Source organism: Taudactylus pleione, unplaced genomic scaffold, assembly GCF_031769625.1.
Source record: "Taudactylus pleione unplaced genomic scaffold, aTauple2 ptg000535l, whole genome shotgun sequence".
Taxonomy (NCBI): Eukaryota; Metazoa; Chordata; class Amphibia; order Anura; family Myobatrachidae; genus Taudactylus; species Taudactylus pleione.
In genome coordinates this window covers 10,912,932-10,928,336 of record NW_028284937.1, presented here as the reverse complement: position 1 = coordinate 10,928,336, position 15,405 = coordinate 10,912,932, and the positions used below count along the sequence as shown (strand labels likewise).

Here is a 15,405-nt window from a genome sequence, read left to right as displayed (position 1 = left end):
CAAAGTATGCAATTCCCGCGATCGCACAGCAAGACATCAGTACGCCCACTATGTCTTAGCGTGCGACCGCAGGCCAGTCTAAAGACGCCCACTTGCCCTTCATTACACACGTCATCTCCAGGAAGTGTATGTAACAATCGGTAACATTGAGAACCATCGGCTTCATACGCGGCGCTTGTGGTTGACCCTACCCTACCGCAAGCACTGCGAGTGCTGTAGGGTTTTAAACAGCCAGAAGACATGTACAATGACGCTGCATCTTAATTATGCACGCCTTAGAAACGGTGTTTTGACGCTCAGGTACGCCTGCGTTTGCTCCACCACTCCCACGTTTTCATGGACCTTCCCCTGTCACCACCCACAAAGGGCACATGCTGTCACTCAAACTAGCGGCTGTCTGTGTATTCTGGGTGATCGCTTCCCGATTGCAATGACTGACTCGCGCACTGCGACGCATACACAGATAGCGAAAATCGACCAGCAGCGTGCGAACGCAGCCTAGCGAATGGGTCTAAATCGGGCCCAGAGTACTAATGAGCATTATAAAATAACTAGATTAGATACACAGCTGACTTTCAGACACTTCCCTCCCCAACTAGCAGATTCCTAGGGCCCCCTCCCCAGGACCACTGCCCTTTGGGAGATATTAGTCATCCACTGAGTCCCCCGTGGTTGGTTGTCTTGCTCATAGGTAACAGTATTAATGTGGGCAGGGCTGAGAGCAGACCGTGTAACCAGGTGTCATCACAACTTGCATTCACATTTAGGAGCTAATTTTAATACCTAACTATATAGAATTATATACAATGCAAATAATCATTAATTATATTCATAATTTTTTATATATACATTAATAACAGCTAATATCCACCCAATTATAGAGCCAGTTCTTACAAGCAGCGCAGAGACTGGCATCCGTCAGTGTGCAGATACTTCTTATGGGGCCCTTTAAAGTAAAGAAGACCCAGAGTTAAAAAGTTGCACTCACCAAATGAATCTGAAAAGGAATCATTAATAATACAGGTTATTATGTACAATGGGCTCACTCACTGGAACCAGGTGTGGAAAGTCAGAGGGTGATATGGGAGTAGCCATATGGGGAAAGCACACGGTAGACGCCCTTTTGAGCACAACTGATGTCAGAAGGTCTCAGAGATATTATAGCGTAATACAGAAAATGTTACTGGGAGGGATAACAAGGAACTTGTATAAGATTAACATTTACAAATCAGATTAGAGTTACAGTGAGTATCGCTGATCCAGATTATACCTTATGGCTTTTTCAGGATAGATTTCCTGACCCTATAACAGCTCTATGGGGAAAGATAATAGCCTACGAGATGCCGGCATCACTGAGATCCCAGCTAGTCAGCCTTTATCTTTTTTTAAAGCAACAATATTTTGAAAAGGCAAAACCAACCCGGTTATACATACATAGTGACAGCCATTTGTGCTCCTGACCCTGTAACATCTCGGTATCACTGACACATACAGGTCCTGCTGGCGTATGATAACATCACCATGAAGGAAGTCGCCATAAAGGTCCAGAACATCAGAGGAATGTCAGAGAGAGAGGAGGCGGAAGCCCTGGTGGAGATGACAGTTCTCCAAGCAACATCTGGGAGCCCCTTCTTAGTACATAGCATCCTGACATTCCGGACTGAGGTATTACCGTGCATGTTACAATCATCCTTGTGGTCCGGTGAATGCTCTGTATTATTCTTATACTGCTGTATTATAAAGTGTGTAATACTTCTATCCAGTGGTGGATAGAAGGTGGAAATTCCTAATAACCATTACAGCGCCTGCGTTACACAGGGTGTACATACAAAGGTGCTGCTGAGATCGGGATGCCCGGTATTACACATGTTGTGGTAAGTGATGGGCATTGGGGGAGGTGACTAGGAAAATAGTCCGTTCTGGATGTGAATAGACCCTGCTGCGTGTGCTATTGTGTGTGACTCAGGATCAGGCCCAGTGCCTGACATGGTGTAATCACACAAGGAGGTAGCAAGCAGTTAGGGAGCAGCCATTGGGGAACAGTGATGTAATGAGGAGTGTGGGACATTAGCGGCTGTGCTTAGTCACTCCAGGCTTGTTTTATACCTAAACACATTCCAGGCCGGATCTACACAGTAATCACTCCCTCATATCACTATAATGTCCTGGGAAATGTATGCATCATGCGGGCTCGCCCACACGTATGTGCTCAGTGCACACGCAGGCAGGAGAGGTCAGAGGAGACACATTTTATGTTGTATTTATTCATTATAAATGACCCCTATTGTGTCCGTACCCATAGTGTTATAGTGTAGGACATGTGGATGGCAGGTACATTTTCTGGGTTTTATATGTCACATATGTCAGCGCCATCTATGTTACCAGGTTTCCCCACACATTTACAATCAGATACAATATAATACATGGGGGAGAACATGGCACCTGCTGTAGATTCTGAGCACCCAGACCAGGTAACTGTAATGCCGGGTACATACTAGACGATATGCCCCGCGGATCAGAGCGACATATTGGGCACATCGCCTAGTGTGTACCGCTATGTCACTGACGATGCGTGCTCCCACGCGTCGGCAGCGACATCCTCTGTCAGCCCTGCATGCAGGTCAAATAGGCGTTATCGTTAGCGGGGGCCATGATGCCAAGTGCACAATGGCCCCGCCATCTTTGCCGGCCTCGGAAAGTTTGTATGCACCTGCCGATGATGGCCCCCTGCCGGGTCCCATCGCTAACGAGGTCGGTACACACTAGACATTGTCTACTGTGTCCCGGCTTTAAGATTAAAGATTGTACTAGAGTAAATAGCAAATATGTGACTCTGTTCTATCTGTGCCCTGTAATAGAACAACCTGGCCTTCGTCATGGAGTACGCCAGTGGTGGAGACCTATTCGATCTCCTGATGAAAAGACGCCGTCTTGAGGTCGAGGCTGCAACGTAAGTTCTATCACTGAGCTGAGTGAGAGAAGATATGAGACATAGGAGCTTACAGTGTGGGGAATGAGGTACATTATAATCAGTGGCAGAACAGCTGTCAGACCACTGCCCTCATTACACTTGCCCTACTCATTATACCAGCACTGGCCGCCAATGATTACACAATTTTATGTGCACACCCAAATTTTAGGCAGATAAAAAGAATAAGTAATTTCAGGCCAGAAGACACAGCCAGACACTTACACACAAATATACACACACACCCTTATACAATATGCTTTATCCTCTCCTCAGTTGTTGGTCACCCATCACTCTGGGCCTGATTCAGAGCCGGACGCTCTGACCAGAGCGCTCGCTCTGAATCAGTGCCCTCCTACCTTAAAATGGAGCGGCCTCCTGGCCGCTCGCATAGCTGTGGGTGACCACCCACAGCATATGCGAGCGGCCAAAAAGATGGTCGCGATGGTCAAGACCATCGCGACCATCGGGCTTGCGACGACACCCTTGTGGTAGGGTCTCGTTGCCGCAAGCCCTGGAGTGATTTTGGCTCTATCATGGGATTGCCTACGTCTGGCAACCACGCCCCCGGCACACCCACTAAAGGGGGCGTGCTGTCAGTCACCATCGACAGCACGCCCCCTTTAGTGCGAGACCCATAACGACGGCTTGGCTGTCGTTATTCGGGTCTCGCGCATGTGCATGACGGAGCTCCCTCCGTCGTGCGCATGCGCATTGGGGGAACATCGACCCGCTTGCGAGCGTCCTGCGCTCGCGAGCGGGTCTGAATGTCCCCCTCTGTCTCTTCCACCTATGACTCTTTCCAACCTGTATTTGTCTTTCTTAAGCTGGGTGCACAATATACGATGTTTCGTATGATATATCGTTCTCACATGAATCAGAACGATATATCGTACACATCATACAGCAGATGGAAATAACAAGCAGCTGAGGCACAGGACCTGACTCAAACCCGGTCTCTAAGTTGCGCTCGCTCTGAGCGATTTTCGCCCGTCTGTGCATGCGTATATTTCGCAATGGGCGTGCGCAAGTCAGTGTTTGCGATCGGATTTTGGTTGCTCACAAGCCACTATCAGGTCATTACTTTGAGTGACAGATAGTGCCATTTGTGGGTGGTAACAGGGGAAGGTGCTTGTAAACGGGGGAGTGGTGTTGCGAACGCAGGTGTGTCAGGCCGACAAAACGCTGTTTAAAGGGCGTGCATAATTAACAAAGTAGCGTCATTGTACACGTCACCTGCATGTATTTCAGCCAGCACTGATCGCAATGCTTGCGGCGGGGTAAGGCTACCTCAAGGGCTGTGAGCAGCTCCGATGCCTCTCGACGTTACCGATTAATCATACAAATCCAGGAGATGACGTGTGTTGCGAGGGGAAAGGGTGCGTCTTTATACACTAGCGAGCGCTCACTGCCATAGCTCGCTAAGACATAGAGGGCGCCCTTACGCCACGCATTGCGATTGAGGAATTTGAATATCCGGCCCCTTTTCGCCAGCGAGCGATCGCATCTAGCGAGCGGGTCTGGATGAGCTCCATAGTGTATTATGCAGCGGCTGCTCCAACCTTTAGGGGTAAGTTTACTAAAGTGAGAGTTTTTAGAAGTGAGTTTCAAAAGTGATGTTGCTCATAGCAACCAATCAGATTCTAGCTATTATCTTCTAGAAGGTGCTAGTTAAATGTTAAGTAGAATCTAATTGGTTGCTATGGGCAACATCACTTTTAAAACTCACTTCTAAAAACTCTCACTTTAGTAAATTTACCCCTTAATCTTTCTCCGGACCAGAGGCCCAGAAGACCTGTCTGCTGCAGGGAAACCAACAGAGATGAAGAGAGCCTGGCTATAGGGGGAGGAAGTAAGCACTCGGTGCTATAGGAATTACAGATATGTCCATATACACTGTGGTTCTAGTCATGGAAATTAGCCCCCCTCAATGTGCCAGATACTGGAAAAATCAGCCTGGGAGTGACAAAACTACATTACTAGCTTGTACTGATCAATGTGATGTGTGACATTTGTACATCTGTGTGCGCATGAGGCTGAGGGGTCTACTTTCTAAGCAGTGTTAGGAGACAGAGTGAAAAGTGATAAGAGAGTGATAAGGTGCCAGCCAATCAGCTCTCAACTGTCATCTCACAGGCTGTGTTTGAAAAATGACAGTTGGCAGCTGATTGGCTGGCACCTTATCACTTTTCACTCTGGGCCTGATTCAGACCCGCTCGCGAGCGCTGAGCGCTCGCAAGCGGGTCGATGTTGCCCAAGTGTGTATGCGCACGAGGGAGCCGGCTCCATCGTGCGCAAGCGCGAGACCCGAATAACGATGGCCAAGCCTCGCACCAAAAGGGGCGTGCTGTTGATGGTGATTGACAGCACGCCCCCTTTGGTGGGTGTGCCGGGGGCGTGGCTGCCCAGACGGAGGCGTGCCCATGGGAACGCCTACCGTTTGGGGCCCAGCCCCACTGACATCACTAGTGATGTCAATGGGAGTGCTTTTGGCTCTGATAGAGCCAAAAGAACTCCAGGGCTTGCGGCAGCGAGACCCTACCGCAAGGGTCTCGTCGCAAGCCCGATGGTCACGATGGTCTTGACCATCGCGACCATCATTTTGGCCGCGTGGGTGGTCACCCACAGCTATGCGAGCGGCTAGGAGGCCGCTCCAAAAAGGAGCAGGGACGGCCCTAATTCAGAGCGAGCGCTCTGTCAGAGCGTCCGGCTCTGAATCAGGGCCACTGTCTCCTAACACTGCTTAGTAAATAGACCCCTTAATCTTTATACAAATGTATTTGATGCAGCGTCCGCGACTTATTCTCATGACAAACTCTGTTGTGCTTTATCTGCGACTTTATACATGTTTAAAACTAATTCCTGTGCAGGTAAAGTCACAGCCCAGAGTCTCTAGTACACTGTGAGTGGTGTTTCCCTGCATCTGCGATGTAAATAAGACACACCTCTTGGAGTGGCTCAGTCATAACGGTGTCTCGTTCCCTATGGTGTATGGACGCTAGGTCTATGATGACACATCTGCACAGGGCCGGATTAAGGTCTGTGGGGGACCCTGGGCAACAAACATGTGGGGGCCCCTATTACGTGCCCTTTATGCAGTGCACCCAGTAGTAGTGCCCCCAGGAGTGTTGCCCCTTATGCAGTGCCCCCTATGCAATGCAACCTGTAGTTATACCCCCAGTAGTAGTGTTCCCAATAGTAATGCCCCCTGTATAAATATACCCAGTAGTAATACCCCTGTAGTTGTGCCCCCAGTAGTCATGCCCCCGGGGTGTGCCCAATAGTAATGCCTTCAGTAGTAATACCCCTGTAGTTCTGCCCCCTATGGTAGTGGCACCAGTTGTAATGCCCCCTGTGGTAGTGGCACCAGTAGTAATGCCCCCCCCCCCCGAGTAATGTCCCCTGCAGTAATGTCCCCCCCGAGTAATGTCCCCTGTAGCAATGTCCCCCCCGAGTAATATCCCCTGTAGTAATGTCCCCCTCGAGTAATGCCCCCAGTAGTAATGCCCCCCCCCCCGAGTAATGCCCCCCCGAGTAATACTCCTGTAGTTGTGCCCCAAGTAGTCATGCCCCATGTGTGTGCCCAATAGTAATGCCCTCAGTAGTAATACCCCTGTAGTTGTGCCCCCTGTGGTAGGGGCACCAGTAGTAATGCCCCCTGTGGTATTGGCACCAGTAGTAATGCCCCCCCCTGAGTAATGTCCCCCTCGAGTAATGCCGCCAGTAGTAATGCCCCCCCCCGAGTAATACCCCCAGTAGTAATGTCCCCCCCGAGTAACGCCCCCTGTAGTAATGCCCCCAGTAGTAATGTCTCCCCCCCCAAGTAATGTCCCCCCTGCAGTGGAAAAGACGCTTACGCTAAAGAGAAAAAAAATAATCATACTTACTTTAAGCCCCGCTCCCGCTGCCTTCTGATCCGCTCGGCTGGCGCTGCTCCTCTGCATTATGGGAGAGACGCATAACGTCTCTCCCATAGTTCACTGCCTGAGCCGGGAGCCGGAGCTCACGACTGAGCTCTAATCTCCGGCTCTGGCTGCCGCTGCGGGGAGGGAGCCGGGCGCCCGCTGGTTACAATCTCAGCGGGCGCCTGGTGTCTCCGTGCGGCACCAGGGTTAGGTGTCCAGAGGAGGCGGAACTGGTTCCGTCTCCTCCGGTTCACTTTAACCCCGATGGCTGGGTGTGGGGGCCCAGGGACGATCGCCCCTGTCGCCCCCCCCCCTTTAATCCGGCCCTGCATCTGTATACAGCAGCTGCCTGGTACACTCACACCATAGCTCACAAGCTCCATTATAAAGGGTCTTACATCTGCACCTTATGGTATTACATATACGGCACAACCTGTGCTATACTGACCAGACTTTGCGTTATTACAAATCTGTACAATATCCCTCAACATTGTTCATAATTTCCCAATTGTCCTGTAAATGACATATATTCCATGTACATGACTTTTTCTGTATCTAAAGAATCCTCACACAGAACTGGATCTGGGACTTTCCAATAATTGTACATTTCTTCTTTAACAGATTCTACGCAGCGGAAATTGTCTCTGGTCTCCAGTACCTGCATGTCAAGGGCTTCATACATCGGTATCTACCTTTCTTTCCTCATTTACACAAACATAGAAGAAATGTTACTATTGGAATTCATGGTCATCCCAGGCGTAACTGCCTTACAGTGGGAAATGAATGAGAGTAGTTACACCCTAATAAAATAAAAGAAATACTGAGCAATGCAGTCAGTGCTAATTATTAGAATCCTGATTTTGGTAATCGGGTTCCTTTATAATGTAATATGCAGGTCAGTACAAATACATAGGAAAGGGACATCTGTGCTATTGGCATACCTCCCAATACGGGGTGTGTGCAGATTGGGACAGGGGCCTGGTCATGTAATGGAGGGGCGTGGCTATATCTCAGAGGGGCATGGTCACACCCCCATAGTGTGCAAGACTAGGCTGACCCTTATGCCCCTGCAGTGGTCTTCCTACCCCCATGTCACCCTGCTGTACGCACCGCTGCAGGCAATAGAAATACTTCCTTACTGCCCAGTGATAATGCAGTCCCTATCCTTATATAACAGACCCAGCAAATTGATATTGTCCTCCTGAAATAGAGGTAGTAGGAGGTTTGCTATTTGTGCATATCTGAATATCTTTATTTTCGGCTCCAAAAAGCTGGTGTCATATATTAAATAATCAGGGCCTGCTTGGGGGTCGTTCCAGCTGAGCGGCCTCACCGGGGTTTGGAGGGGGGTGATTTGAGCCCACCCACTGAAGTGACTGTCCAATCAGCCATTAGTGTTCGCTTCCCAAAAGGAAAAGGATTCCAAATACCTAGTTTGTAGACAATAAATCTTTAAGGCGCAGGTCCTAACAATTGAAGAGTCTTATATGTGTCTGACTTGAATTTATTAGGAATTTTCCATACAGTAACAGAAAGGGTGGTCATCCTATCACATAGGGCTAGTCATAAAAGGGAATGCATAAACTCTGGTAACGCGTTTCACGGCCACCCTGCCCGCTTCCTCAGACTGTTTATGCTAATTTGTGATGTGAGGCCTTTTTTCTGTGGTACGTGGCTCTCTCTGCTATAATATATGTGACAGCTGGTAGGCTAGATGGACAAAATAGTATAGTTACAATTATGATGTACACAATGAGCAATACTCAAAAAACAAACAAACAGATTTACATTTCTACAGACAAAATCATTGAACAGGATGATATTAGCCAAACGAAATGCAGACCTGCACTTCATACATCTCTACACACATTCCCCCTTTTCTTCAACAACCACACTTCAAGGTGCACATCCACTTCATCAGGGGCACTTTAATCAATGAGGTGGTCAGGTATTTACATGGGCCCTCTCCTCCCCAGAAATAAATCACTGGCACCAGCACAGAAAACAGATGTGCAGAAGTTATCATAGACTCTGGCACTGACGCCATAGTATTTGCTATAGTCTACTCTTATTTTCAAAGAAAAGTGTTGGAAATATGGTGCCAATTACTGTCCAGAGAGCAACGCTCAGTGAGCACAGTGGGCTCTCCGGGACCCCCTTAGATTAATGATCATGTGTACAGCACACCCTGCACCTACAGTAACTATGCCATAGCATTCCAATGCAGTCCAGGACCCACTAAGCTTAGGGATCATATACACAGCACAACCTGCACCTACAGTAGCTACGTCATGGCATTCCATGGGCAGTCTGGGTCCACCTAAGCTTAGGGATCAAGTGCACAGCACACCCTGCACCAATTGTAGCTACGTCATGGCATTCCATGGGCAGTCAGGGTCCACCTAAGCTTAGGGATCATGTGCACATCACACCCTGCACCTATAGTAGCTACGTCATGGCATTCCATGGGCAGTCTGGGTCCACCTAAGCTTAGGGATCATGAGCACAGCACACTTTGCACCTATAGTTGCTACATCATGGCATTCCATGGGCAGTCTGGGTCCACCTAAGCTTAGGGATCATGTGCACAGCACACCCTGCACCAATAGTACTGTAGCTACGTCATGGCATTCCATGAGCAGTCCGGGACCCCCTTAGATTAGGGATCATGTGCATAGCACACCCTGTAACTGTAGTAGCTACACCATAGCATTCCATGGGCAGTCCGGGACCCCCTAAGTTTAGGGATCATATACACAGCACACCCTGCACCTATAGTAGCTACGTCATGGCATTCCATGGGCAGTCTGGGTCCATCTAAGCTTAGGGATCATGTGCACAGCACACCCTGCACCAATAGTAGCTACACCATAGCATTCCATGATTCTAGGAACTGTCCACACAACAGCGTATCGCCCTGACCCAACAGGTGTAGAAGACATTTGTCCCATGGAATATGCATTTTTCCACATTGATAATTTAGCCTTAGTCACTTATGATACTTATGATATATATTATATACTGTCTATGCAAAAAAGTACTTAATGAAATACTAAGTGTAAAATGTCTCTTTTACAGTGATATAAAACCAGAGAACATACTTATTGATGGTTCTGGTCACATTAAAATCGCCGACTTCGGGCTGGCTGTTAATAAGATCGAGGGAGCCGTGGGCTACGCAGGAACACGAGGCTACATTGCCCCAGAGGTGAGGTATAAAATATAGGTGAGGTGTACAGTATGTTAGTGCTATTCGTATATATGGGGTCTATGTAATAAGGTAAATATGGAGGAAAGAATGGCACATTTCTACTGCCTCTGCCCAGGTTGTCATCATTAACATACTACATGCAATCACTGCATACTGATCTAAGGGCCTGATACAGAGCTTTACACAAACCTGATGGTATGCGTACAACTGTAATGGCGGGGGGACTGCTTATGCTTGTGACCTGTTCTGCATATATGCTGTGTCCTGTGTCACCCTAGTTATTTATATACACATATTCCACAGGGAACATCTAGTCATTCTCTGCTCCAATGGAGCTTATCATCTATACTTCCTATCACATGTACAAACACATATACCTAAGGTGAAGTTGTTTGCAAGAAGACAAATAACCTACAATAACCTAACATTGCACTTTTTGGGGGGATTGTGGATGAAAAGGGGAGTACCAAATGGAAACCCACGAAAACATGGAGAGAGCATACAAACTCCACACAAATAAGGCCTTGGTAGGAATCAAACCTAATACCTCAGTAGTGTGAGACAGCAAGCTAACCATTGCACCACAGATTTGCTCTATAGAGAACATACTTCCTACATTCATATAATACAGAGAACAACCTAGTGACTTCCATATGGTACAGTGAGCATTCCTGTGACCATAACAAAATACAGAGAATTATTTTGACCACAACATAAAACTGAGAGCAGAGAAGTGATATTTAATACAAAGAGCACTATTGTGACCGATACATTATATCCTCCTCATTATTTATTAAGCCCACCTCAAAACCACTAATGCCTTAGTTTCAACATCATTATCACCATTACAATCATATACTCCAATTTCCCCATAATTAACCCACATCAATTATTTCCATTTATATTAATTTGTACCCATTGCCATTAACTCCCTTAGTCTCATGAAAATACTGTAATGTATCCAGTGTGTCCATCCTGGTAAATGTGTCCCCCATCATGCCTATAAATGGTATACATGATCTGAGTTTTCATTCATCTCACATGTACGGCATAATATATCAATCAATCAATCAATCATCTAATGAAAAATTGTGCCCAGTTGTGCTTTCCAATCTATAAAATAGTATAATTTAGCGAACTGCTTACTTTTATTGATAGATTGTCTCAAGCCAACAGTACGATGCGGGAGTTGACTGGTACTCCTTCGGGGTAGTACTATTCGACATGACATCTGGACAATTCCCGCACGGCTGCAAGATCTCGGCTTTATCGGGCTGTGACCTAAGCCCGAATACGAGAGACATCATTGAAGAGGTGAGTGTGAGAAGATACTTAGCATTCAGCATTGGGTACAAGGAGGGAACAGTGTGTCCCATTGGTCATTCTCCAGTATTTCTATAAAACTCCCTTTCTCTGGTCTGTCATATAGTTGTTCTTGTTATAAATGCTCAGGTAGATATATTAGGGAAATATCTGTATTACATACATCACATTAGTGGTGGCTAATGAAAACTCCAAGCCAGACCAATCAGTGCTGCAGGAGTCACTTTATCACTGACATACACCATCAGTAACAAGTTTTAGAACATCCCGATTTTTTCACTTTCTGTTAAAATTTAAGTAAATCAACTGAGTAGCCTGAAATAATACAATATAAGGCTATAAACTACTAGAGATTCACAACAAAAAGAGAAGTCAGCAAAAACTGAAATACTGTATAGAATGAATTTCAGTTATAAAAAACCCTTTTTCAAGGAACAAGTAATGAGTTAAGAACTTACAGATATTCTGCAGCATCGGAAAAATCTTGCCTGGGCTTTTTTTTTTTATCTCCAATTGTTTATTGGTCAATGCTATAATTTCACAGGCATTAAGCTGTGTTAATTTTAATTCAAATTGGAAAAATTATGATGTTCTAAAAACTTTTGACCATTAGTATCTTCTATCCCAGTTTCATCCTAAACTAGATGCACGTATTTGATTATAGTAAAAGAACAATGCTTTTCCTGTTTGACGCTGAAAACTCATAACTGAATTATATTGCTCACAGTTATATGGAATAAGGGATGAAACTACAAGCTAAACTGACACTTTATTTACGCTCATGATGTTCTTTTTCAGCTCCTGTGCGATGACCCTCACTTGCGTCTGGGTGTGAACGGTGAGATACGCCATCATCCGTTCTTCGAGGGTATTGAGTGGGTGGAGTTAGAACATCTTCAAGTGCAGCCCCCATTCATACTCGGCAAAGTAAGTGTATAAAACTGGAAGGTAAAATCAGGAATCGCATCATGTTCACCCACTGCTTTTCATACAGTAACCCTCATTATATTATGGGAACTATGGTAGGGATGGGATAAATCCTTTCACTGGTAAAGGAGTGGATGTTATGCTATGTGACTATAAACTGGGTTTTTACTTCCAAGTATTTTTATTCATGTGTGTCATAACAGGGCCGACCTGAGCATATGTGATGTGTGTATGAAAGGGTTAATCAGAATAAAACAACCAGGTCTGACTAAAATTTACAAAACATCCTTATAATTATATCTCACATTCCCTATTAAATACCAATTTCTGCCACCTTTAAGATATGATTCAAGAGCTTAGGGTGTAGGAAGTCTCAGTCACTTCTTGATGTATCTCAAAATATAGAATCTAATAAGTAATCAGGACCATAACCATGATGTTGTGTAATACAGCAAAAATGTTGCTGTTGTAATTGGTGATGCTCCCACCATAGAAACAAACTAATTGTTAAACAGGAACCAAATAATTTGAGCCTTTTTATGAATATCTAGTTACAGATAGACCTTAATTATTCTATGTGTCCAGGAGAATTTTCTTCACTTTTTCATGTAAAATATGTCTGATTGTCTTCTGCCTGCAGCCACCAGTGAAGGTACCATCACCTCCCCAGATGCTGGAGGAATAAACATCTTCCACAGGAGCGGGCACCCTTGGTTCCATCAGTAGCTGCAGAACAACATCAAGCCCGCATAAGAACACCTGGCCCCTCCATCAGCCCAAGTTATATAAGAAAGCATAACATCGCCCACCATCAATTAAACACCTACAGTATGTTCTCTGATGCCCGACAAAACTGGAGATAGAGACAAGCATCCTTTCCTATAAGGTAAGTTAAGGTAAGTAAGCACTATTATATAGAACAATTTATTTGATTTTGCATTTATCTTTATTATATTAGGTAGGAACATATTATTTAATTGACACACATTTTTAAAACTTATTTAATATTAAATATGATCATTTATATATTGAAAATGTATACTATTCATAATAAATATAAACATATAATTTAAACAGCTCAAATATCTAGTTTATTTAATCATTTAATGGTAAGTTAGTAATTTATATATTAATTTTTTATAATAAATAACATCAAAGGCGTGTGTTTGGCTGGCTAGTGAGGGGAAGGTGGAGGCCAGAATTTAAACTAAAATATTATATTTAGTGCAATACTTTGTCTTTTGCTAATTGTTTTAATAAATATACATATCAATGCACACATGAATATCAAATCTAAATTAATTTTTAATCTTAACTTTATTTATACAATAAACATTTATACCATTATACATATGAACATTTAAGTTAATTGAAACATAGATATCTAATCTATTTTAGAATTTAATGTTAATTTGATCATTTATATATTGAAATTTTTCATAATAAATAACATCAGAGGTGTGTGATTGGCTGGCTATTGAGGGGAGATGGAGGCCAGAAATATAACTAAAATGTTATATTTAACCCAATACTTTTGTGTTGATAATTTTATTTTTATAAATTGACACATTAATATATAATCTAATTTAATTTTTAATCTTAAATTGATCATTTTATACTAAGAATGTATAGTATTTATGCTATGATTTTAATAAATATGAACATATATTTTAATTGACACATAGATATTTAATCTATTTTAATATTTAATGTTAAGTTGATAATTTATATATTAAAGGTTTTTATAATAAATAAAACCAGAGGCCGGCTAGTGAGGGGAGGTGGAGGCTGGAACTTTAACTAAAATTTTAAATTAAGACATTTTTTGTAAATATAAATACAGTATAAAATATAAAAATAAAAGAAATCACTATTATATTTGCCTACATGTTAAATAGTATTTGTATGTTAGAATTTGTCTTACTGTCTTTTCAATATTATACAATACAACTTTGTCATTAAACAATGTGTATATGAAGTCAGTCACAGGGATTGAAAGATGTCAATTGTAAGACTCAAGCCAATGAATCAAAATATTAATAATGTATAATTTTTATTTAACACATGTGATCTTGCATATTACACAGGTATTTCTTCTGTCTTATAGGGTCAAGCCTTGTCTAAATTCCCGAGACTTCGACCCAGGAATTTACCAGGTTCGGAGACACAGAAATTTAGACCTGGGTTGACCCTTTTAGACAGAAGAAATACCCATGTAAATCAGCAAATTACCGGGTTGAAATGTTTAACCCAGTAATTTGCTCTTCTGCCTGAAGGGGGGTCAGGCAGGAAATGGCAAAACAACCCGGTACGCAAATGCCATATAAAATCTGTTTTTTTTGCCATTTTCTGTCTGAAAGTGGTATTAGAACTGATGGTGTTATTACAATGGAACTATGGGCCTGATTCAGAGCCGCTCGTAAGCGCCCGCTCGTTCGCTCTGAGCGATGTTCGCACAACTGCGCATGCGTATGGGTTGTAATATGCATGCGCGAACCAGTCATTGCGGTCGGAAATTGTGTGCTCGCAAAATAGAGAATGCCTGCTAATTTGAGTGACAGGATGAGGCGTTTGTGGGTGGTAACAGGGGAAGGTGCTTGAAAACGGGGAGTGGTGATCCGAACGCAGGCGTGTCAAACGGTCAAAACGGACGTTTTAAGGGTGTGCATAATTAACAAACCAGCGTCATCGACCACGTCACTTGGTTGTCTCTTAGCCTGAGCTACTCGCATGATTGCGGTAGGAAAATCCAACCACAAGCACTGCGAGCAGTTCATACGCCTTTCGATGTACTCGATTAATCTAATAAATAGCGGAGATGACATAGGATGCGAGCGGCCAGGGGGCGTTTTTTAAAAAATAGCGAGCGCATGTTTCGTTCGCTCGTTCAGTCATAGAGGTGTCAACAGACCGCAAAGAGCGAGCGCTCTATTTAAATATCCGGACCCTTTTTCTGAACGAGCGAGCGCAAATAGTGTCCGGCTCTGAATCAGGCCCTTTATTCCTATCTGTAAAAGTTGATGTTTCTCTAAGTAATAAGACTTCAAATATTTACACAAAATAACATTTTC

General features: G+C 44.2%; 1 protein-coding gene across 1 annotated transcript; it reads left to right on the top strand.

Annotated features, from left to right (window-relative positions):
- Positions 1 to 1,560: 1,560 nt before the first annotated feature.
- LOC148501112 (protein kinase C delta type-like) lies at positions 1,561 to 13,019 on the top strand. The gene is made up of 7 exons (XM_088450902.1): positions 1,561 to 1,665; positions 2,859 to 2,950; positions 7,495 to 7,557; positions 9,952 to 10,081; positions 11,243 to 11,398; positions 12,206 to 12,334; positions 12,975 to 13,019. The coding sequence occupies exons 1-7, from the start codon at positions 1,561 to 1,563 to the stop codon at positions 13,017 to 13,019; spliced, it is 720 nt and encodes a 239-aa protein (XP_088307028.1).
- The last annotated feature ends 2,386 nt before the right edge of the window (positions 13,020 to 15,405 follow it).

What these genes read in the sequence shown, in the direction of transcription:
- LOC148501112 (XM_088450902.1), top strand. Translation starts at nt 1,561, where the DNA reads ATGTCAGAGAGAGAGGAGGCGGAAGCCCTGGTGGAGATGACAGTTCTC. An exon ending in CTTGAGGTCGAGGCTGCAAC is followed by an intron (nt 2,951 to 7,494) that starts GTAAGTTCTATC and finishes CTTCTTTAACAG; the next exon opens with ATTCTACGCAGCGGAAATTG. An exon ending in GAGGCTACATTGCCCCAGAG is followed by an intron (nt 10,082 to 11,242) that starts GTGAGGTATAAA and finishes TTTTATTGATAG; the next exon opens with ATTGTCTCAAGCCAACAGTA.